This window comes from Theobroma umbraticum, unplaced genomic scaffold (assembly GCF_002168275.2).
Source record: "Theobroma umbraticum cultivar Fairchild unplaced genomic scaffold, ASM216827v3 scaffold_67.0, whole genome shotgun sequence".
NCBI classification, from domain to species: Eukaryota; Viridiplantae; Streptophyta; class Magnoliopsida; order Malvales; family Malvaceae; genus Theobroma; species Theobroma umbraticum.
In genome coordinates, this window is record NW_018397262.1 from 8,647,984 (window position 1) to 8,670,670 (window position 22,687).

The 22,687-nt window shown below is 35.8% G+C and overlaps 2 protein-coding genes and 1 pseudogene across 3 annotated transcripts; all 3 read left to right on the forward strand.

Moving 5' to 3' along the window:
* Positions 1–2,759: 2,759 nt before the first annotated feature.
* Positions 2,760–5,067, forward strand: LOC110419727 (uncharacterized protein At4g26485). The gene is made up of 4 exons (XM_021432819.1): positions 2,760–2,958; positions 3,569–4,065; positions 4,161–4,359; positions 4,438–5,067. The coding sequence occupies exons 2-4, from the start codon at positions 3,633–3,635 to the stop codon at positions 4,718–4,720; spliced, it is 915 nt and encodes a 304-aa protein (XP_021288494.1). The 5' UTR covers positions 2,760–2,958; positions 3,569–3,632; the 3' UTR covers positions 4,721–5,067.
* Positions 5,068–6,567: 1,500 nt separating this feature from the next.
* On the forward strand, positions 6,568–10,223 carry LOC110419374 (disease resistance protein RPM1-like). Of its 2 annotated transcripts, XM_021432387.2 has the most exons (3): positions 6,568–7,756; positions 7,850–9,727; positions 9,917–10,223. In XM_021432387.2, exons 1-2 carry the CDS (start codon positions 6,923–6,925, stop codon positions 9,692–9,694), a joined length of 2,679 nt encoding a protein of 892 aa, XP_021288062.1. In that variant the 5' UTR covers positions 6,568–6,922; the 3' UTR covers positions 9,695–9,727; positions 9,917–10,223. The 2 variants fall into 2 exon arrangements, with proteins under 2 accessions (XP_021288062.1, XP_021288060.1); XM_021432385.2 differs by having other exon boundaries at positions 6,568–9,727.
* A 2,292-nt stretch (positions 10,224–12,515) lies between these two features.
* On the forward strand, positions 12,516–20,729 carry LOC110418924 (uncharacterized; annotated as a pseudogene).
* The last annotated feature ends 1,958 nt before the right edge of the window (positions 20,730–22,687 follow it).

The window sequence follows — 22,687 nt, forward strand, 5'->3', positions numbered from 1 at the left end:
GTTTAGTTTGTGAGCAAGATGGGAGTCATGAACCTTTAACATTCAGGATTGAGGCAGAGACCTTCCAGTCAATTTCAGCAAAGTAAAAGAAACTCTTTATATGATTTCTCTTTGGAAAAACATGGAAAAAGAGCTTCCAATGCATATATTGATAAAGAACCTGTCCCGAAAATCTTAAGAAAGGAAAGGAAACTGATTCTGAGGCTCTTACTCATCAAACACTTCTGTTGTTTGTCCAAGTCCTTACGAAAGGAGAAAAACCTTTTACCATGGGATTTGTTTATGGGAAACTTTAATATCTCCATTGCCTTTCTTTTGCATTAAAATAGAGGAGGAACCAGCAGTTGGCTTACTTGTTCTTTGAAAATGGAAACAAAGTGGTGGACGAAGATGGTGAAATCCATCTGACAAACAGGTCAATACCTTTCTAGAGTGACGTATCTAGAGGAAAAAGGTTACATTCAACCCAGAAATTTTCCAGGCTCTTCTGTCAAAAATGGTTATAATCTATGTTATTACAGGTTCAATTAAGCTGTCAAGTTGTAACGATACACAATCTCTAATATCCCAAAAAGGAAAAATCCATCTGATATCACAGTTCAAGTTATAAATTTGCAGAGCTTAATGGCACAAACAAACTTTATATGTTCTCTGCAGAATATGTTCTTTGCAGATGAGACGAGGGAGTAAATGTAGCAGTTAATTCGGATGACAAAGATAGAAGAATAAGGATTTACCTTTGGAGACCATTTTCAACATCCTTGCTAATACTTTCAAATACAAAAAATGTGATACTTCACACCTCACAATGTGAATGAGATTATTAAAATTTATATGATTGTTTAAGTCCATCACTATTAGCAATTTGAGTTTGAGTTTTTCAGAATCATGTGGTTTTGATTCAAAAAGTTACTAGCTTGATACTTGAATTTAGATCATGATATCAAAGCTTACGTCAGTCCAATGTGAACTTCTACGGCTTTGTAAACTTCTATAGCATGGCCAACGGTTCATTTCTTCCTAATTTCATCTACTATTTCATAAATTTCAGTTAAAATCTTGTTATTGTCCAAAATTTCTATCTACAGAATTTCTGTCCAAACCAGCAACTTATCCATCAACCCACGCATGTCCTTCTCCATGTTCTCAATTTCATTCATCTACTTAACCGAATATGCTGCAATATTTGAGGATATCTTCTTTTTTAGCAGTAACTCCCTTCCCAGTTTTACCTTTGGATCGTTTGGAAGCCATGAGAATTTTGAGAATTTTTTTCATATGATTTTGATTAAAATAGATAATGGTTTCCTCTATTTATAGGCATGAATGTTGACTATTGGAAAGATGTTTGATGGTTTTAAGTTTGTGTTCTGATAAATATAGTTAGTTTGTAAATCGATGCATTAAGTGCTTTAAAGAGAATTTTAGAGTTTTGTGTTAGCTAAATCTAAATGGTTTTTTGCACTGATATAAGTGGAATTAAGAGAGTTGAATTGGTTATTAAGCGTTCCTAATTCTCTTCTAATTTTATAGAATTTGTTATTAAGGGGGTTGAATTAGTAGATAATCAGCTTCGACAGTAGGTAGATAAAGTAACACAATTACTAAAAACTAGTCACGTAATGCCTAAAATCTTGTTACGCAATGCACAACTTACACAATTCCTAAAATATAGTCTCGCAATACCTCTTATATAGTCTCACATTGTCTAATATTCAGTCATATAATGCTAAATAAACAGGTTACGATTCCTAATAATCAATCATACAATGCCTAATATCCAGTCATACACTTTAATATTCAGTGATATAATACTTAATAAATATTCATGCATCATCTACTCCCAGCAAAATTTAAGTTTCCAAAATCATATAATTTACTCATCAACTTTTGTGTTTTATGAATATAAAAAAAATAAAAAAACCCATAAAAAATACTTTGATTTCATCTCTGCAATTTGGGATGCTGAGAAAATTGGATGGCCATATAGACTTCGATGGCGTTGGAGAGCTAGGTGATGAGATATAGACTCCGATGGTATTGGAGCTCTAGACAACAAGAAAGCTAAACCGAGATTTAATTTTGAAATTTTTATTTAAATGGCGAAAGAGGAGAAAAAAACGAGAATCATTTAATTTGGATTAAATGGTTTAAAGGGTGTTCTTGTTAAATCATATCAAAAATTATCTAAAAATAGTTAAAATTATAATGAATGTCATTTTTAAAGTTAGTTTATTGGGAAAGTTATTTCTCACAATTTCCTCAATAAATTCTATATGTTCTTTGCAAATAAGATGAGGGATTAAAGATAAAAGAATGAGGATTTATTATGGAAACCATTTTCGACATCCTTACTAATACTTTAAAAGGCAAAAAATGTGATACTTCACCTCTCACATCTTATGTGAGTGAAATTATTAAGATTTATATAACAATTTAAGTCTATTACTATTAATAATTTGAATTTAAACTTTTAAGAATCATGTGATTTAGATTTAAAAAATTATTAAATCGATATTTAAACTTAAATCATAATAAATGATATCAAAACGTACTTTACGATTGTAAACTTCTACGTCATGACCCTCAAAATTATTGGGCCAATGTTTAAGAATATTCTTGGGCAGCATCACAGGAAATATAATTACATAATTCTGTCCTATGGTTTAAACAGTATATCATGCTCAAACAAAATGAAAAGAATATTGATATTTTACCAACCTACCCAACAATTGGAATAACTTGGCCTAGTTGAAAAAAATTCTTTCCTCTCTGCTTCGGTTTATTGACCATAAAGACTTATTCCCCACTTTTCTATGCTCTCTTGCTTTGCTTCTTCAACTAATGAATGCATTCACCTCTCCTGCTTTCCCAGTAATCATCTAACATTCTCATCTCTCTCTCCGTGTAGTCTGCTACTCCAATTCCAAAAGCATTACATCTCCCTAGTAATAAAAGGTAATTAATTTGCTTTTCCTTTTACTCATCTCTGCTAGTCTGATGCATGGCTATGTTGGGTTGTTAGCATCCATCATTACTCTTTCTCTATCATCTTAAATTTAGTTTCCTGTTATCAGGATTATGCCTTTTCTGTTCTTGGTTGATCAATTTCAATCTTGTATAAACTTCTCTGATTGCTGGATATATGGTCACACAATAGCCTAGGTGTCTTAGTTAAATTGTGATGTGAAACTGCTATGATCAGGAACTTATCACCTCTCACAAGTCCACATGCCTGGAAAAATGTTGGGTTAGAGAGGCAGATTCATTAAAATCATAAGGAAGGTGACTATTAGCATTTAGCCACAGACTTCATTAATTGATTATAGTGAGCTAAGCTGATGATATACATAAATGTATGTATGCATGCATGCATCATGCATACATAAATGCATGTAATCCAACATACAGCGGAAGTAATCAGCTTTTTAGATAGGTTCTCGAGAAATGGCAGTAACATCATATCTCCAGTTTTCCAGAGAAAAGAACCCAACAGTCCTGTCAAACGCTTTGAAATTCGATTAGACGTGTATTAACTCACTAGGAAAGCTACATTGCTCTTGACCAGGAAGAGTTCCCCTTGGCTCTCTGCAATCTGGAATGCCCTGTGAAGAAGGAGCAGAAGAGGTTCAATGGGTCAAATTCTCTCCTTCATTCGGAACCGTTTATTGGGCCCAATTCTCTCCATCAAAAAATGTTGGTTTCGTCCAGAAGAGGAAAGAGACGACTCAGATGAGCACTGCAGCCTTTTCATTTCTACACCAGAGTTGTTTGATCCTTTAAATGACACACTAAACTCTACCTTTAAATGTCATAAAAATGTGACTAGTACATGCATTGATATTGTGGAAGATCCGAACAGGCAGGGTTCTGCTTCTGCATATGTCTTGGGTGCGGACAGTTGGGAAGAAACAGAAAATGGAGTCCCAGAAAGATGGGTTAGGCATTATTGCAGTTCTCACATGATGTTGTTGGTGGGTGAAGGGGATTTCTCATTCTCTGCTTGTCTGGCTATAGCGTTTGGTTCCGCAAGAAACATGGTGGCTACTTCTCTTGACTCTAGAGGTATGAACTAAGAAACTGCATGCACTCTTTGTCTGCTCTAATTTCAGACAGCAAACAAACTGGGAATTGTTTTACAGGATAATTACATCTTGCAGGATTTTTGTTCAGAAACTATAAGAAGGCAATGTCCAATATCCATGAATTGAGAATCAGAGGATGCACAGTTCTGCATGGTGTGGATGCAACTGAAATGGCAAACCATTATGCCCTTAGGTGTATTAAATTTGATAGGGTCATTTACAACTTTCCACATGCTGGATTTTGCACTGACGAACCTGGTGAATCTCAGAAACGGTAATGTGCACTCGAATTTTCTCACAAAGCTTGAAGAACTTTCTCATTCCATGCAGTAATTGCTCCTTTTCTTTGCAGCCGCCATCAGTTACTGATAAGGTTGTTCTTTGAGAATGCAAAGGAGATGATAGATGAACATGGCCAAATCCATGTGACACACAAATCCAATGGTTTCTTTCTTGGTTGGAATTTACGAGGTCTAGCCTCCGCTGCTGGTCTCAGGCCTATACAAGAGGTGCCATTCAATTTCACTGACTATCCAGGCTATCGCACCAAATATGGCTTTGGTGGTGACAGGAATTTCAACAGCCATCCTAGCAAAACTTACATATTTGGCCTATTACCAGCTGCATCACCATGAAAGCCGTGGCATATATATATTTATAGAGGAAAAGAAGAGATTGGGTCATCTTCTTTTTTGGTTTTTGATGAATTGGATATAAGCTACAATTACACAAAGTTGATACTGATAGGCTTCTTTGGGACCCTGGCTGCCTTCACTTCCAAGGCCAAGACTTACATCTGGACCTTGAAATATTTCTGAAGATAGGATTTAAAGGATATTGGGCGGAGTTCATGCTTTGTTGTTTTACATTGAAGACGCCTACATTTGCTGCCTGTAAAGGATTTAATGTTAGAATTGTGGTAAAAGTAACATGTAAAAAGTTGGAATTTCTTCTATAAATTTGGTATGAGGATTGGTTTATACAAGAGTTTGCCTAATTTGACTCAAAAGCCATGAGTAATTAGATTAATTTTTTCTTCTTTGTTTCCTTTCCATGGCCACCCTATGGCCAAATTAATATGAACAAAAAGAGCAATTAAATTGATTCACTTAAAAATCAACATTCCGTTAGTAATCATATATTCATTTCACTTCTAGTTTTGACATATGTACCCTCTTTTACATAATTTTCTTGCTAAACTTGGTTGAGACTATACTTTTCAGGTTTTATGTTTAATGAGATAACATATTTTGTGGATTGCTCTGCCATTTTATTGATGTTCTGATTATACAACTTACTGATGCTCTGGCCTGTGTAGAGTTGGAAATGCTTAAACTTTCTGAAAAAGTAGTTATCTTGTGTTTATGGAACTGATAGAATGTAATGGAAGTTTATCAGATTATGAGCAATGATCTTTCTACAAACTAATTACTTCCTTATAACTTCTGAGAGACGGCAAATGTAGAACTTCGATTACTATGAGTTTTTTTGTTTTGTCCAATTGTGTCACCTGTGGACAGCTATTACCAGCATATTGTTATACCAGGAATCTTACTTGCTAACCTGCAGACTGCAGTTAATGGATGACTTTACATAATTTCTGGCATGGACATTTTCTTCGTTCCTGACCTGGCTTTGCCTTCTATTGGAGATAGATCATTGTCTTAGCATGGTGTATTCTATTGCAACTTGCTTAAGCAGCTTGGAAGAATTTTGCACTGTTATGGCCTTTGTTTTCTCTTTGACAGAGTTTTGAATATGACCTGGAAACAAACCAATTGACTATATAGGTACTTGCCTTGGAATTTATTCAGGAGATATCTTCCTAATACGCAAGTGTTTATATATTTTCCATGAAGCAGCCTGGAAATTTTGCATTTAACTGATATTGGACATGGTCTTCTTTTATCTTTTACAGAGTTATGTAAATTAGCGATTCATGTTTTTTTATCTTAAACGTGTCAGATACAATCAGACAGAGTGTTAAACACTTGTTTAATCTCGTATCTTCTTGTATCATATCCAAAAGTAACACATCGAGAGCTATGCGTATGACCTTGAAACAAACAAAATGAATATTCTAATTTTTTACTTAGATTATATTGGCAGTCCTCCCTGGCCGTACAACCATTTCATTCAAACTTGTTCCTTTCATTTTTCTTTATTGTGAATATTGGAGATATTAATGGTCTAATTCAGGAGTCACACCGTTTGACACGGAAAACGTGGAAGAAGCAGTTGGCCACCCCTTGCATTTGGCTCTCTTCCATCGTTTTAGTCATCAATGCACCTCAAGTAACGATCATTGCTTGAACTGTATTGAAAGACTTTGAACAATTCCAAGTCAATAGAAGAAGAGAAGCTCAAAAAAATGATGGGATTACTGCAAAGGAGGAGAGAACTGTATTATTATTATTTTTTGAAATATTGGAGTTTCATTGCAAAGGAGGATGAAAAAATCCCCTTAAAAAAAAATATCAGTAAAGAACCAGTGATTTGTGAGCTATACCTGGGCACAAAAAGCAGGTATATTCACCAAATCATACTTATAGCTACCCACAAAAACCTGCTATCCAAAAATCAGACAACTATACACCTCCCATGACTGATACATGCACAATCCTACCTATACAAAACACATCAAATCATGACAGCAGAACAAAATAGAACCCGACCCTTCCTAGCCTTAGAGACCCACAAAAGCTTTAACAAATAATCAAGTAGCACAAAGATTATCAATTCAAGAGCAGAACATCAGCCACCCAGTCACAGAGAACTGTATTATTAAAGTCTGAAAGTTCTTCCTCAAGCAGGGAAAATAAAGAACGAACCAAAATATGGTAGATGCAGCCATTGCAGCAGCAATCTCTCTGATCGAGAATGTATCAAGCTTCCTTGATAAAGAAGTGAACCTTAAGAAGAGCGTCCAGGATGATATTCGTGACGTCCGAAACTGGCTGAGGACTATACAGGCCTACTTGAAAGATATGGATGGTAAAGGCGGCAGTGCACTACAGATAGATCGAGCAAAGCAATTACGAGACATAGCCTATGATATCGAGGATGTTCTTGATGAGTTCCGGCTTCATGTGCGACATCGATTCAGTAGGAATAAACTCTCACAGGTGGTTCATGATGCTGCTCATTATCCTACTTGCCGCCTTGCTCTCCATGAGTTGTCCCGGAAAATTCATGATATCAGGAGAAAGAAGGACAACCTTAAGGGCTTTGATCCTCGCCTTTATCCAGATGAAGGCTCCAGCTCCAGTTCAAGGTTGGAGGATCGTGCAACCTATCAGATTCCAGAAGAAGATGAAATTGTAGGCTTTGAGGAGCAGAAAGCAACACTTATCCAGATGTTACAAGAAGGAGAAGCAAGGCGCATGACACTTTCAGTGGCTGGGACTGCTGGCTCAGGAAAATCCACTCTCGTGAGGAGTGTCTATGATGATAAAAGTGTTCTTAGTCGATATGACTGTCATGCTTGGATTGATTTGTCTCCTTCCTTCAAAACTGATGAAGTTTTAAGGGGAATATTGGGGCAGTTTTGTGGGGGGTGGGAGGAGAAGCTCTTTCCTCATGGGATGACTGTTCAAGAAAAACTGAAGCGCCATTTAGAGCAGAGAAGGTATCTCCTCGTTTTAGATGATTTGTGGAGTAAAGAGGATTGGGTAAGCATTGTGAATGAACTGCCCTTTGGTGACAAACGCAGTAGAATAATCGTCACCACAAGAATCTCTAATGTGGCCTCTTCTTGTGTACAGTCGTCAGAGCGTCATGTTCTCAAATTAGAAGCTCTATCACGGCCAGACGCTTGGAACCTATTCTGTAAGAAGGCTTTCGGCAGAGATGGAAAGTGTCCGGAGGAGCTGCTGGAGTATTCTCTAAGTATTCTGAAAAAATGTGAAGGTTTACCATTTGCAATTGTGGCAGTCGGTAGCCTTCTATCAACCAGGGAAAAAAAAAGTGATGAATTCCAGAAATTTCTCAATAGCCTTGGGTCAGAAATTGGACCTGGTTCAGATCTTTCAAATTTTGGAAAAGTATTGCTGCCAAGTTACAAAGATCTGTCAGGCAAAAGCAATCTAAAGAGTTGTTTTATGTATTTTAGTATCTTTCCGGAGGATTATTCAATAAAGCGTGGAAGGCTGATTCGCTTGTGGATAGCTGAAGGATTTATCAAGGCAAAAAGAGGCAAAACTAAGGAGATGGTTGCAGAAGATTACCTCAATGAGCTTATAGGAAGGAATTTGATTCATGTAAGCTCAAGGGATTTTGCTGGACGTGTGAGCACTTGTCGAGTGCTCAATCTGGTTCGAGAATTCCTCATTGAGAAATCCACGGAGGAAAATTTTGTCAAAATCCTTGCTAAATCAAGCACAGGGTCAAGTGATGAGGAAGTTCAACATGAGGAAGTTCAAGTTCGACGCCTCTCTATTCAGTATGGTTGGCCTCAGAACAAAGATTTGGTTTTGGGTTGCGTTCGAGCTTTGTTCATGTTTCAATGGCATGATTCCTTAAGCTCCAAGATTGGGAAATTACTTCATCGGTTTAAATTGTTGAAGATCTTAGATTTAGAGGGTGCACCATTGGAAACTTTTCCTAAAGAAATTGTTAAGCTCACCCTTCTAAGCTACCTGTCTTTGAGGGAAACAAAAATAGAGACAATTCCTAAGTCTATAAAGAAGCTAGCATACCTTGAAACCTTAAACCTCAAACAGACTTATGTGACTGAGTTGCCATCGGAGATATTTTCTCTCCAGTTTTTGCGCCATCTGCTAGTTTATCGTTACAATGTAAAGAATTATGTAACCTTTGAGTCTGTACAAGGAATGAAGGTTCCTGCAGGAATTGGGACTTTGTGTAAGCTTCAGAAATTGTCGCTTTTAAGGGCAAACAGTAAAGTAATAGAAGAGTTGGAAGCTTTAACATGTCTGAGGAAGCTGGGGCTTCTTGATCTCAAGGAAAAAGATGGACCGAAACTGTGTGATTCCATCAAGAAGATGGGAAATCTTTTGACTCTTGATGTAAGCTCAACTGGTCCCGAAGAGTACCTATATCTGGATCATATGGGTAATCACCCTCGCTTTCTTCAACGTCTATACTTAAAAGGACGCCTGGAGAAGTTACCAGGGTGGATTTCCTCATCCTCTCTTGACAGCCTAGTCAGGATTTATCTGAAGTGGTCAAAACTGAACACCGACAACAACCCACTCTGGGCGCTTCAAGCTTTGCCAAACCTTCTGGAGCTTCAGATGGTTGATTCCTACATGGGGGAATCCTTGGAGTTCATGGCTAATTCGTTCCAGAAGCTAAAAATTTTGCATCTTGAACAATTTGCTAGCCTAAACATGGTGGTAGTACAGACAAACGCAATGCCTAAACTCGAAAAGCTAACACTATGCAAGTGTGAGAAGTTAGAGATACTTCCATTAGGTATCTCCGAGCTTACTCACCTTGAAGAGCTGCTTCTGTTTGATATGAACGAGAGCTTCCTTAACAGGCTTAAGAAGGATTGCGAAGACCGTTTGATGGTTGATCACATTAAGATTATCCACTCTTACAGGCTTGAGAGAAACGGACTATGGTCCTTCCAGAATCTTTCCTGATTCTGCCTGTATTAGGGATCATTTTTCTCCATGGTAAGCATTCCTAGCTTTTAACTGTGTTCTTGTTAGTGCCCTTTTCTCTAATTTTAAACATATATATGCTTGGCAATTTTCACACTTCACAGGCAGTGACTGCTTCCAGGTTTCTACTTGTAGAACTATGCAGCCAATACATTGCATGACTCTCTTACCTTAACCTGTAATTGCTTTTTCTCTTGGTAGGTGAATGAATCAAGAATAAAAGCATTTCAAAATAAAGTTGGTGAGGAAGCTGTTGACGCTGAGATAAGCAGAGAAGATTATGACTTCATCCACATTGTCATGTCTTTTTGTGTCATGTGTTGTTTTATCAATGTGCAAGTTGTATTGATAGTGTCAAAGCATGCAAAGACTTAATTTCTGCCTTCTGCTTGTAGGTAGGTAGTGTAAGGCAGAGTTTAAGTGATGTTTCTGTAAGAATTAAGCTTTAGTTTTTCTTGTATTTTCAAGTTGAATTTCATTGTATCAAGCTTCTTTCTTCCTCACTGAAGTCCAGTTAAGCTCATCTATCTGTTCTTTTCTTTCTGCAATTCAATATCGTCTAAACTTTTCTGCTCTTCTGGTTCATTTTCATACCAAAACTCAACAGAAGCAGATAGACAAAACATAGGCAGTACGCGAATATCGAATGAGGGCCACTACCATGCTGAAAATATGGACTCCACAGTACACTAATATCAAATGATGTCTACCATGCACCATGCATGAGAGCGTCAATGTTGCTGAAGATATTCCACAAATCTCATGTCTCTGATTAATCATCATCCACCCAATCCACACGCCATTGTGGATTTTTGTGGGTTGCTTATGGCCACTGGATTTTTTGTAACCAGGAGGCTGATTAGGGGAACAGAGCTAACCTTTCTATGGCTCTTGATTAGTGTATATTCTGGGTATTCCCAAATGGAATGAAAGTTCTCAATGATCAATCTTCAAAAAAAATATATATGATTCTGGTAAGACAGTTCAACACAGTTGTTAAGCAGCCATGTGTACCCAAAAAGGGGATTAAGCAGCCTTCAAATAGACCAATCCGGCCAACATACTTAAGTATCGGGCTGGCCAATGGGGTTGGTTGCATCAGTTGGCTGTGGATTTGGTATTAAAGGCCTGCCGATAGTAGGCTACCGCGGATACGGAGAAGTGGACTCATTTTGGCTAAGCCTATGGCTTGTTGAGTTCACTGGCTCCAAGCAAATAGCCTTACTGCAGGCTCATTGACAACTGGCCCCGGGGGGTGGGGGTGTGGCGGATCTAGTTGGCTTCTCAACTTATCAGGCTCAAATTCATTTGGTCCATTTCTAGGTTCAGTTCTGGGCTCATATTCAGAAGCCCCCTGACAACCTGGGCTTAGTTCTCACCTTGTCAAGCCTTGTTGGGGGCTCTTCGTTCTGCGTTTTGCCCGCACGGCTGTTAGCATGTCTCCGCGTGGGGGTTCATCATGCTGCATGGGAAAGTGAAGACGCGAGAAAAGTTCTGCATCCTCGTTCTGTATTCTACTGTTTTGCCAAGTTCTTAAACTTTTCAGTATTCTGCTGCACTGTCCTTCGTCTTTCATGTGATTTTTACCAAGACTCATCAAAATTCAATACGTTGTCAAACCAAAACTATAAGCAGCTTGCTGTAATTCCAAGTTATATGATGATGAATGGATGACCGAGTGTTCCCATGCAGTTGAATTAAATGCCCTGCAGTCCTACTCATAATGATTAATAAGCCTAACAGGATTACCTTCTTCTTATCTGATGTATTTTGACATGCAAAGAATTTTTGTGCCTTGCATATACCCCAAACCCAAACCGAGGAAAACCCTTCACATCAACAGCCTTGATTGCATTTTATGCGGTTAATTTCTACCTACAACCCCTCTTTACAGCTTCAAGGAGGAGGAGCCTCCTTTCAAATATGGAGAATGTCTTCAACTATCTGTCTGTCTTTGACCAAGCTACTATTTTTTGCACGACTCCATTTTATATTCCAGCCCCATGTACACCATTTGTTCATTGAGAACCATAGTCTGAAGTGGAAGTTTTTACTGATAAAATGTCATACTTAAAAACTTAAACACTGTCATGCATATACCAACATGAACTTCTTTTTTTCTCTTTTATAGTTGAGAGAAACTGATTAGAAACTTCGACTTAGAACCTCGATTTGGAGTTTAAGCAAACACCAATCTCATTGAGCCGCTATCTCAACTCAACAATAATTCAATGATCAAACTCAACTATCATTCATCAACATGCAGTACTACATGTAATAAAGTAATAAACACAGCGGAAATTGGAAGTAGAATGAGGCTGTTACTGTAAAGGGTCAATCAACTACAGCTTAACAATAAAATATTAGCTAATCATGTTTAAGGTCTGTTATCCTCATACAGGTGAACCTTAATCATGTTTGTACTTTTCACAGAGGTGAACCTTCGGTACACTCTGCTTTGAAATCAACAACATATTTCAAAAAAAAAAAAAAACTACAGCCTAACAATAAAATATTAGCTAATGGCAGCGGTTTTGAGAAACTAGATTGGAGCTGACCAGGTCTGCAGAAGCCGCGGTTTTGGCTTTGACTAAAATTTATATCAACTAGGTAGTTTAAGGTAAGCTTAAGTTCAGCCAATCATTAGTTATTTTAAGCGTGGCAACTATGTATCTCCTCAAACAGACAGGAAGGCCCTTCCCTATATAAGTCGATACTGGTACTACTTTTCACTCCATAAACCTACATTCATTGTTTGACAGAAGGCAGTCTTTTGTGTACTAGCTACATAGACTAAACCATGAAGGTAAGCCTTGTTTCTTTTACATCATGATCTGGGGTTCTTCTTAGGGATTTGTCGTTGAAACTAACGCACCTTGATTGTGTTTGCAGCAAAAGATAGTTATCAAGGTGCAAATGCACTGTGACAAATGCAGAACCAAGGCCATGAAGATTGCTGCAGTTGCAAATGGTATGTATTGCATCGTTTGAACAAACTTTAAAAAAAAAAAAAAACACAAACAATTCCTTGAATGTTCATCTGATTCTTGCTTTCTCTGACAGGTGTGAGCTCGGTGGCCATAGGAGGGAAAGACAAAGATCAGGTTGTGGTGACTGGAGAAGGAATTGATTCAGCAAAACTGACCTGTTTACTCGGGAAAAAGCTTGGGTATGCAGCCATAACCAGTGTGGGAGAGGACAAAGGAAAAGATGGAGATAAGCATAAAAAACCAGAAATCTACCAATGCAGTTCATTTAGTTGTTGTCAATGTCCAAATTATTGTACCTTACACTATGGAGTGGTTTATGACCCAAACCCAACCATCTGTTCCATCATGTGACAGTCATTCATCTGATAAAAATTTCATTCTCTTTTGTTGAAAACTAGTTCCAGCTTTCTCCATCTTCGAACACGATTTGAGCTGAGTTTGGTCTTTGTTATATATCTGCAAATCTTAAAGGGTGAAGTACCATGGCACCTTGTATTTACCTCATTGTTGTTCTTTCTGCTACTTTTCCTTCTTCTTCTCGAACTCTAAGTCCCTGTCTGGTGATGAGATGATGATCAATTAGACCAAGTCTGGTAGTTAGTGTATAGTTATCCACTCATATTTCTTCATTCAATAACAACAAAATTAATTCCATCCATCAATGTTAATCATATTGAATTATCAATGATCAAGTTACTTATACGCGATAATGTGACAATTAAGTTGTAATTAATCTCTATATTAAAACATATCACATACAAACTTACATAAGATTGGCTAAGTACTCTTACTCAAAATTAATTAAGGAATGATGTATGTAAATACTTACTTTATATCTTATTTATGGATTAAAATTTAAAAGTGCAGTAATCAAGACTTAATTTATATTCGCTGCCTAGTTACTCTAAATTTATACTGATGTCATGTGAAAGAATAGTTCAAACTGAAATTATCCCTAGGAATCCTAAGAACAAGTGGTAGGCTCAAGCTAGCACTTTCATCTTTTTTTTTTTTCTCTCTTTTACTGCTTCCCCATGTTTGATAAGGATGTTATTAATATTTTACCAGAAATTTTAGTACTGTTCCACCAAATATGTAACAAACTAGCCATTATAATTAATTTTAGTAAACAGAATTTTACTGTCACTATCTTCTTGTATCAGGATTAGATAATTCATGCGTCTGCTGCCTTCTTTAGATGTAGTAGCTGTTTCTGTTTCGTAGACTCTCCTTCGGATACAATCATATATATGCGTATCAATATTCGTGGAATTATACTTACTTGCAAAAAAGAAATATAAAGGTAGAGTAAGCCATCGGAAGATGATGCTTAATGCTTGATTATTTAAACTACAAGTTGTGGGATTGACCAAGAACAAGTAAACTCATAATCAAATATGTATATTATATGACATTAGTCGTTGCTCTAGCTCCTGCTAGCCACATGATTCATGTTCATATTTTATTACTCAGTTTGCTTTGTGATTGGCTTACATGAATCATGGGACAAGTATATTTGCTTATAATCAAGCTTTACCTAACAAATTGGATGGCTGGCAGCTTAGTCAATTCAGTAGTTAAAAGACCTCAAGTTCTTGGGCACAAATGAATGCTTAATTTACACAAGTTGGGTCTTAATTTAAGTTAATTTTCATAGACATTTTTCCAATCTCACCTACATCCATGACTTTATAAAAGTCATGCTTGTGATGTTTAGAATAAAATATACTTATTCAAGAATTTATATTGTTAATTCATTCCTTGTATACACAGCAGTTCGATTGGTGCTTACATTCCCATTGCGTACATGGATTTACATTTTACACAATGATTATATTAGTTTGGAAAAATTAATATATATACACATAATTTTACTTTTGAAATTTTATATTTTCAATAAGTTGCGATTAAGATAAATTTAAGATTATTTTTTCTTATGTTGATGATGGTGTTGTAGGTCTCCTTCGATGTCAATAACAATAAGAGACGTTCTTTCAATAATCGATCATGAATTAATTTTGAAAATAAAAAAAATTGAGAAATTTTATTTAAAACACTTTGCTTCAACTTCTATTGAGGTAGCTATCTCATATGAATTAATTAATACCGTTTAAGTTCCTATAACAAATGAGGAATTCGAGGAATCTGACCACCAAAATGAAAGCATGAGATATAATAGTAAGTACAAAAAAATAATACAAGAATTAGTTACGGGAAGAACTTGACAAATAAATTATAATATACCAAGAGTTCATAGTTGACAATTTGGCATGGCCCAACAGCTTGTTCCCTGAGTGAGTCTCTGCCCCTTTGCTATGTTCGGTTGGCTCTGGTTCATCATGGAAGAATTCATGGGGCTTAGCTTGCAGAAGCAATAGGGTAGATGCTACATACTTCAAGATTTGCCAATAATTTCGACAATTTTCTTCCTCCATCCGTCATGGAAAATACGATGAATCACATTGAGAGAGACAATTTCTTTAATCAACAGATTACTAAAAATAAAAGTGTTTCGTGATAAAGAGTTAATTAATCATATTTCAGCAAGAAGGCTAAGCCATTTCCAGCCATATCAGAACTTGGAATTGTCCTCTCGGAGAGCAGACCATTGGGAGCCATGGAAGCCATTGGTCAATGGAAATTAATAATTCTAAGCAAAATGTGAGGAGCAAGGAATATTTAAATCAGAAAATGGCAGGTTTTACAATTAGTCAACTAGTTGATAAAGTATCCCAAAAGTCAATTATTTATGAACATGCAAGTATAATGTTGCGTATATTCCAAGGCAGACAACAAGCAATATAAATAGTGGGGGTTTTTCCATCTTTGGATTTCCATTCTTATGGTTGATGATCAACATCTATGCTCTTGGAACAAAATCTATTTTCTTGCATGATAGTGATCAAGGTGTCAATGCACTGTGACAAATGCAGGACAGAGGCCCCGAAGATTGCTGCAGTGGTTTAAACATTCACAAAATTTGATCAAGCTACAGATTAATTTCTCAAATTAGACAACTTTCTTTCAGCCAAAATCTCAAATTAGAATTGAAATAAATAGGACTGATGACCTTGAGCAGTGCAGGATATGTAGATAATGAAATTGTGTATATGTGTTCACCATGGGAATAAGAGAATATTAGGGAGTTTAGTTTCTTCATTGGAAGAACAAAAAAATTAGTTGACATATGCAAAGAAAGTCAAAGATAGCCTGATGGTATTCAACTTTTCCCAACAAGAATTCTCTTGATGGATTATCCTGATTCCTGCATATTTGTTTGCCTTCAGAACACCAGAAGAATGGGAAATTAGAAAAACTCTATATTCGGTCATATGACACGCACAACCATTCCTCTTACTTGTATCAAAATGCCCAGAAATAGAGGTTTGTCGATGGTCCTAACCACAAGGCACATGTCATGGTCTGAGTGCTGAAGCAAATTTAGCAGCTATCTCAGCCTGGAAAATGCTGTCATTGGAAAACATCTACTGTAGCTACAGCAGTATAATATGTTTGCATTGAGCATTTTCCTCGGATTCTCACATCTTGGTTTTAATATATAGGTCCATGAATAAACTCACGAAGCTTCTGTGAGATTAAAATGTTTACAAGCTTCGAACCTTTTATTCTCGAATTTTTTTTCCATCTTTTTATCTTTTTCTATAGCAAATACAAAAAAAAATCTTGTACCATTTTCTTTTCTAATAAATGTATGTATCTAGATTTCCTTTTTTGTACTTTTTTATCTCAATTAATTTTGATAGTCAATCAGTTGTTGCAGTACAATGAATTCCAACTACTATGCTCAAAAGAATGTTAAAATAAAAAAAAATTGATAATTTTCTTAAATAAAACTTATTATATGAAAGAGAAATTGATGAATTAATTGGGATTGTGATATATGAATAAAATCACAAAGTTTCGAAGAAATTAAAATGTTTATAGGTTCCATATTTTTTTTTAATATTTGAGCTTTTGATTCAATGATAAATTCATGTACTTGAATTTTTTTAGTATTTCAATTTTCAATCTCGAGTTTTGGTAAGAGAGAAACTGGTGGGGAACATGAGCCTAAGGAATGAACATTTGAGGAAATTACCTCTCATTCAAAAAGAACTTTCAAAGTTCAATTACTTTTCCCCCCCTATAAATCAAATTATCAATAAAAAATTTAAGGAGAGTGGAGAAATTGTTGGACTCCAAGCCTTTGAAATCAAACCCTATTACAATCATATATAGGTGCATCAATGTTCTTGGGATATAGTGTGACTTAGCCATGGATTTTACTTCCTAAAAAGAAATATAAAGGTAGAGTAAGCCATTGGAAGATGATGCTTAATGCTTGATTATTTAAGCTACAAGTTGTGGGATTGACCAAGAACAAGTACACTCATAATGCATGTATCGAGGTTCTTGTGACCTGATTTCTTCTTAATTCATTGGGGTGATCTGCTCTATATATTTGATATACTATATAACCCTTAATTATTCATATGATTTAATTCAATTTTTTTCGGAAGAACTTGTAAGTTGTACAGGATGTGCTTGATGCAGATACATGCAATTTTCTTTTTCCATATTATTCTTCCAAGAGATGAGAAAAAAGTTAGTATTGTTTATAGTATAATTTGGAATTGACCAAGACATATGGCTGGTTTAAACAGTCTTAGCAATGATGGTATAGTTCAGTTTATGCATAGCAATCCGAATAGCAATAGACCTGACACCTCGTGTATCACAAGTCAAGGTTGAGAGGGCATCCACCACAGCCCATGAGGACACTCCAATGTCTATAAATTAGACCAGCATCTCTCTTGTTTCTGTCAACAATTTCTCCAAGGGATTGCCTTGGTTAGACTCGATTGGCGTATACGTTAATCATGAAGGTATGTACCTTAATTTCTTCCTATATATAAATATCACCATTTCTTTATCAGCATCATTGGTTCAAATTTAACATTTACTGTAATAATAATGGTGCAGCAGAAGATAGTTATCAGTGCAAACATGGGGTGTGACAAATGCAGGGTCAAGGCTCTACAGGTTGCTGCAACAACAAATGGTTGGAATCATATCTCCTAAGTCCTAAACTACTTCATTTTATTTTGACAAATATCGAATTTCTACTAAATTTTCTTCAACAGGTGTGGTTTCAGTTGCAGTAGAGGGTGCAGACAAGGATAAGCTCGTGGTGAAAGGGGATGGGGTTGACTCAGTGGAGTTAATTCGCTCGTTGAGAAAAAAGGTTCGGGCTGCTACCCTTTTGAGCGTGGAAGAAGAGAAGGAAAAGGCTCAGAAGGAAGAGACAGGGAAAGGGAAGGATGAGAAGGAAGAGGTACCAACTCCGATACAATCCTGGCATCCTTATCCTCCATATGAACTGATAATTTACGAAGGACACCCCAGCATTTGTCCCCTGTTCGTGTGGTAGAGCGTTGTGATCACCATTGCTGCAAGTCTGTTTAATGCAATTATATGCTTTCCATTTCTGTTCATATGTATGTTTGCATTGAGCAGTTTCCTGGGATTGTGATATCTTGGCTTTAATGTTTAGATCCATGAATAAAATCACAAAGCTTCCAGGAAATTAAACTGTTTACAGGTTTTAAATCCCTGATTCTCAAATTTTTTTTCTGATTTATTTATAGCAAAATACAAGATAATCTCGTATTGTTTTCTTTTAATACTTGAACATTTAACTCAACGATAGATGCATGTATCCGGATTTATCCTTTCTTTAATTTCTCATCTCGAGTTTTGGTAGTTAATCAGTTGTCATGGTATAATGAACTCCAACTACTATGCTCAAAAGAATGCTAAGATAAAAAAGAAATTAATACCTCTCATAGATAAAACTTATTGTATAAAAGAAAAATTGACGAATTGAGATTGTGATATACAAATAAAATCACAAAACTTTCAAGAAATTAAAATTTTTATAAGCTTTATATATTTTTTAATATTTGAGCTTTTAATTCAATGATAAATTCATATATCCAAGCTTATTTTTTTTCTAATTTCTAGTCTCAAGTTTTGGTCGTCGTTACATCTCATTCAAAAAGGTATTTCAAAGTTCAACTATTTTTCCCTTTATAAATCAAATTATCAATAAAAAATTTAGGGAGAGTGGAAAGATTGTTGGACACCAAGGTTCAATCCCCTTTTCCCTATACATCAGAAAAGTAAATATAGAAAAGGAAAAGTAAAAAAGTGTGACTTTGTCCTTAAACAACTCCATTGTCTAATTAAATTAGCAATTCCCCACCACAATTTGGAAGATTTTCCAATCTAGTGGGACCGAAGGAAGACCTGACAAATTTACATAACTTTCATTTAGTTTGAAAATTATTCATAAATCTCACTTCCAGATAGTTTTGATTTAAAGGTGTAAAACAGCACCCTTGGTCTTGGCCCTGACACCACGAAAAAGACTAGTTCATGTAATGGCCCCTAAACCCTAAAATTAAAACGTAAAAAATGAAAAATATGTCAAATGAATTAATCACTTGAATACTACATGTTATATTTTTCTCGTTGCACTAACATAAATTTTTCTTGATAGCGAAATAAGATGTCGGATGTGGAAAATTAGTCGAAAATTTATAAATGTGTTATAGTTCTTGTGTAATTAATTTTCATCAAAATTGAGTGATTTTGTGTGTGTGTGTGTGTGTGGATGAAGTTTCAAGCATGAATAGTTGAAAGCTTCAATTGACCCGACTCTATGACATTTCTTCTTTCTGATTATACCTGCTGCTTTGTTCAAAGGGCAAAGAGACGAAACGATGTATCCTTTTCTTGCAACATTCTTTACCTAGTTGGCGCTTGTGAATGTGAAATCCAGACAGACCCCTGCGACAAGCCAAGGAGGCCTACTAGGTTAAATGCACGAGATAGTCACTTTCCTGGAGAGAATCAATTGAATATATTGTAAGATAAGACCTTGAGAGAAGACTTTTCCAACGGTGAAGGCTGACTTCCTAGTGGAGAACACAACAATTGACTTCAAGCTAATTAGCTTACACAGGAACTAATTATATGTACTTTAATTGCTAATTTCTCAGTATTCTTTCTTTAAACTAATTAAAAAATCTCCGAGCAAGTTACATAAAGAGTTAAATATATATATATATATATATACGGTAGACTCGAAAATAGGTTTCATGGGATTTAACCGATGTAATAAAGTACAATGTCAGGCTTTATGTGTATTATTGTTCACCTATAATCTATACAATTGTTATACCAACGTTTAATAGGAGAGAGAGAGATGACTTGTTCGTGAGCAAAAGGGTTTGGTTGACGTGAAGCAGTCAATATTGGTGGACAAATGCATGGATTAAACTTTCCACAGCCAGGATTTCCCTCGATTGTCGCTTTATGGCCTTGGAAATTTATTGGAAGAAGATGTAGAGAGAGGGTGTGTTTATGTTCCAAGGTGTGGAAATTGAACAGGTGAAAGTAGAAAAATTTTGGCGCAATTAATTTCATATTCACGTGTCAATTAATTAACTATGGATAAAGAAATTAACCTGTTTAATTGGAAACATGAATCTCGCGGAACAAAGAGGCTGATTTGATTCCGGTTATTCAATGAGAGGATAATGGAAATGGCTAATTCAGATGATGGAGCAGGAAATTGGATAAAGCATTACAGTAGCAGGCATAAAATTCTGCTGGTGGGTGAGGGTGATTTCTCCTTTGCTGCATGCTTAGCCAGATCATTTGGCTCTGCTGCCAACATGGTAGCTACTTCTCTGGATTCAAAAGGTGTACATGTTATCACAGATATTGCCTTGTCTATTAGAACATATTATGATGTTACTGATTTTGCAGTTCAAAAGATTAATTACGTTTCTTGTTGATGATAATGTGGCGATATCTTACGATGGTGCGATCCAATTTTTTACTGTTTTGTTTGAATTATGAAATTGGATGAGGTACATTTTACTTCTCAATCCTACTTACTTTCCAACTCAAAAAATTGTTGACTAGTGATATTTGGATCTACATTACTACAGTAATGTGTTCATTTGAGTGAAAAAGTAGTAATAATAATAATAATAATAAAAGAATTCAAAGAAGCAATTTGAACACCGTGATCGACAAGTCATATTGATTTACAGGTTCCTCTGCGCGAACAAAGGTTCAATTTTCCTTGTAACCCTTTAGTTACTGTCACACAGCAGATTTGTGGCTCTTTCCAGGTATCAACTCTTTGATAAACTTGGAAATATTGAAGGGTATTAATTAATAAATAATCTACTCCCTTAGTACATGTTAAAAAGTAAAAGAATTAACTGTTTAATGAAATATTTGGTTAAGGCAAGTGATAAATTCGCCTCTGCTGTAAATTTTATTTAACAAATTAAATTGAGGAAAAACCCAATGTGTACTTTAAAAGGGTCTTTGCCCCTGACGGTACGAAGAAGTCCTAGAAATGGAATGGTCAAATTCATAACATGGCAACTTACCATGAAAATAGCCTTTCCCAATGAGTCAGAACTTCGTACAAATTCTTGACATGCCTTCTACTTTACCAGTACCAGTAATAGTTCAGGCAAATTACCATCCGACTGTAAATCTAAGGTCAAAAGATATGGTAAAATAGCTCTAACATTAACAACTGTAACATTCCTGTGAACTTAATTGTTGATAATTAAGTACTTATCAGCACAGGTACTTGCAATGTATTTGGCATTTCTTTTAAAAAAAATGAAAAAGTGGGTTGAAAGGAGCTTCTGGTTTTCCTTGATTCTAGCAAGGTATCTGTCACATTTGTTCACATGAAATGGTAAATGAACACATAGCTTCATCTAGACACTAGAATTTGTCTGGTGCTGTGTTTGAGTTAGGCTCTGCTTGCAATACTCTTTTGTGTGAAAACTTAGCTTTCAATTTGGAGAAGTAGTGCTGTGTGCTTTGTGGTTATTTAGTTACTTTTGTTTGGTGGTTATTTGGTTTTTCGTATTAGCCAGGTTTTTGCAGTTAAAGCAAATGTAAGGAACAACACACAAACTTAGTGGTGTGGCAATCCCAAGTAGTGCTATTTATTTTCTTTTAATTTTATCAGTTTATTTTTAACATTATCTTTTGTAAGGCTATAAAATCCGTTATTCTTATTAATGAAACGGCGTGTAATAATCTTCCTCCTCTTTGTTTTTTAGCACTCAACAATCTCTTAAGTTTCTCAAAATATTAACATGCTGTCTTGCTCCATGAAGGTTCAAAATCTTGCAGGCCTCATGGTTCATATCTGAAACTACAGATCCTTCATCTACGGAGTAAGTCTCATCGATTTACCTTGAATTTCATACATAGGATAGGGGGCAAAAATCATTTCAAAGTGAAAGTGACTTCCTGCTGAAGTACGATGTCCCTTCTAATGGCATGAAAAGTAAAACAATTGTGAAAGGGATCTGGTATAATTTTCCATCGAAACCAAATACTGAGGGAGACAGATGGAATTTGTGGCATCAATTTGTAATTACAATCCAATCTCTGTAATTAAATTGTTTGAGTCAAGGTCTTCTTCATGCACAAAACAACTGACAAATAAGCTAGAGTTTCAATCACCGGGTTAGAGATGACTGAGTGATTTGAATTGTCAAACACATTCAGTAATTGCATGTAGACAAGAGAAGAAGACGTGGTTTAAACCAAGTCAAGCATAAGAATTTTCCTCTCAAGTTTCCTTTAAATTGGCGGGATTAAGAATCTTTTTTTTCCATTCTAAGCTGCTTTTAGTATTTTAGATACTGATAATCAGATATGAAGGTGAGCTTCTTTCTCCTCTATCCTTAACACATTTCTCAAGAGTTTATTCTAGCTGAAGATAACATATAAGATTGTTAGAATTATTGATATGCTTTATATGTGATTAATGATGCAGCAAAAGATAGTGATCAAGGTGAATATTCACTGTGAGAAGTCGAACCAAGGCTTTGAAGATAGCTGCTACGACACACGGTTGGGCATCGAA

Bases quoted from the DNA above. Each gene is read 5' to 3' on its own strand.
- LOC110419727 (XM_021432819.1), top strand. From the start codon at position 3,633: ATGGGTCAAATTCTCTCCTTCATTCGGAACCGTTTATTGGGCCCAATT. The intron at 4,066-4,160 runs GTATGAACTAAG...TACATCTTGCAG, and splicing joins TACTTCTCTTGACTCTAGAG to GATTTTTGTTCAGAAACTAT. The intron at 4,360-4,437 runs GTAATGTGCACT...TTTTCTTTGCAG, and splicing joins CCTGGTGAATCTCAGAAACG to CCGCCATCAGTTACTGATAA.
- LOC110419374 (XM_021432385.2), top strand. From the start codon at position 6,923: ATGGTAGATGCAGCCATTGCAGCAGCAATCTCTCTGATCGAGAATGTA.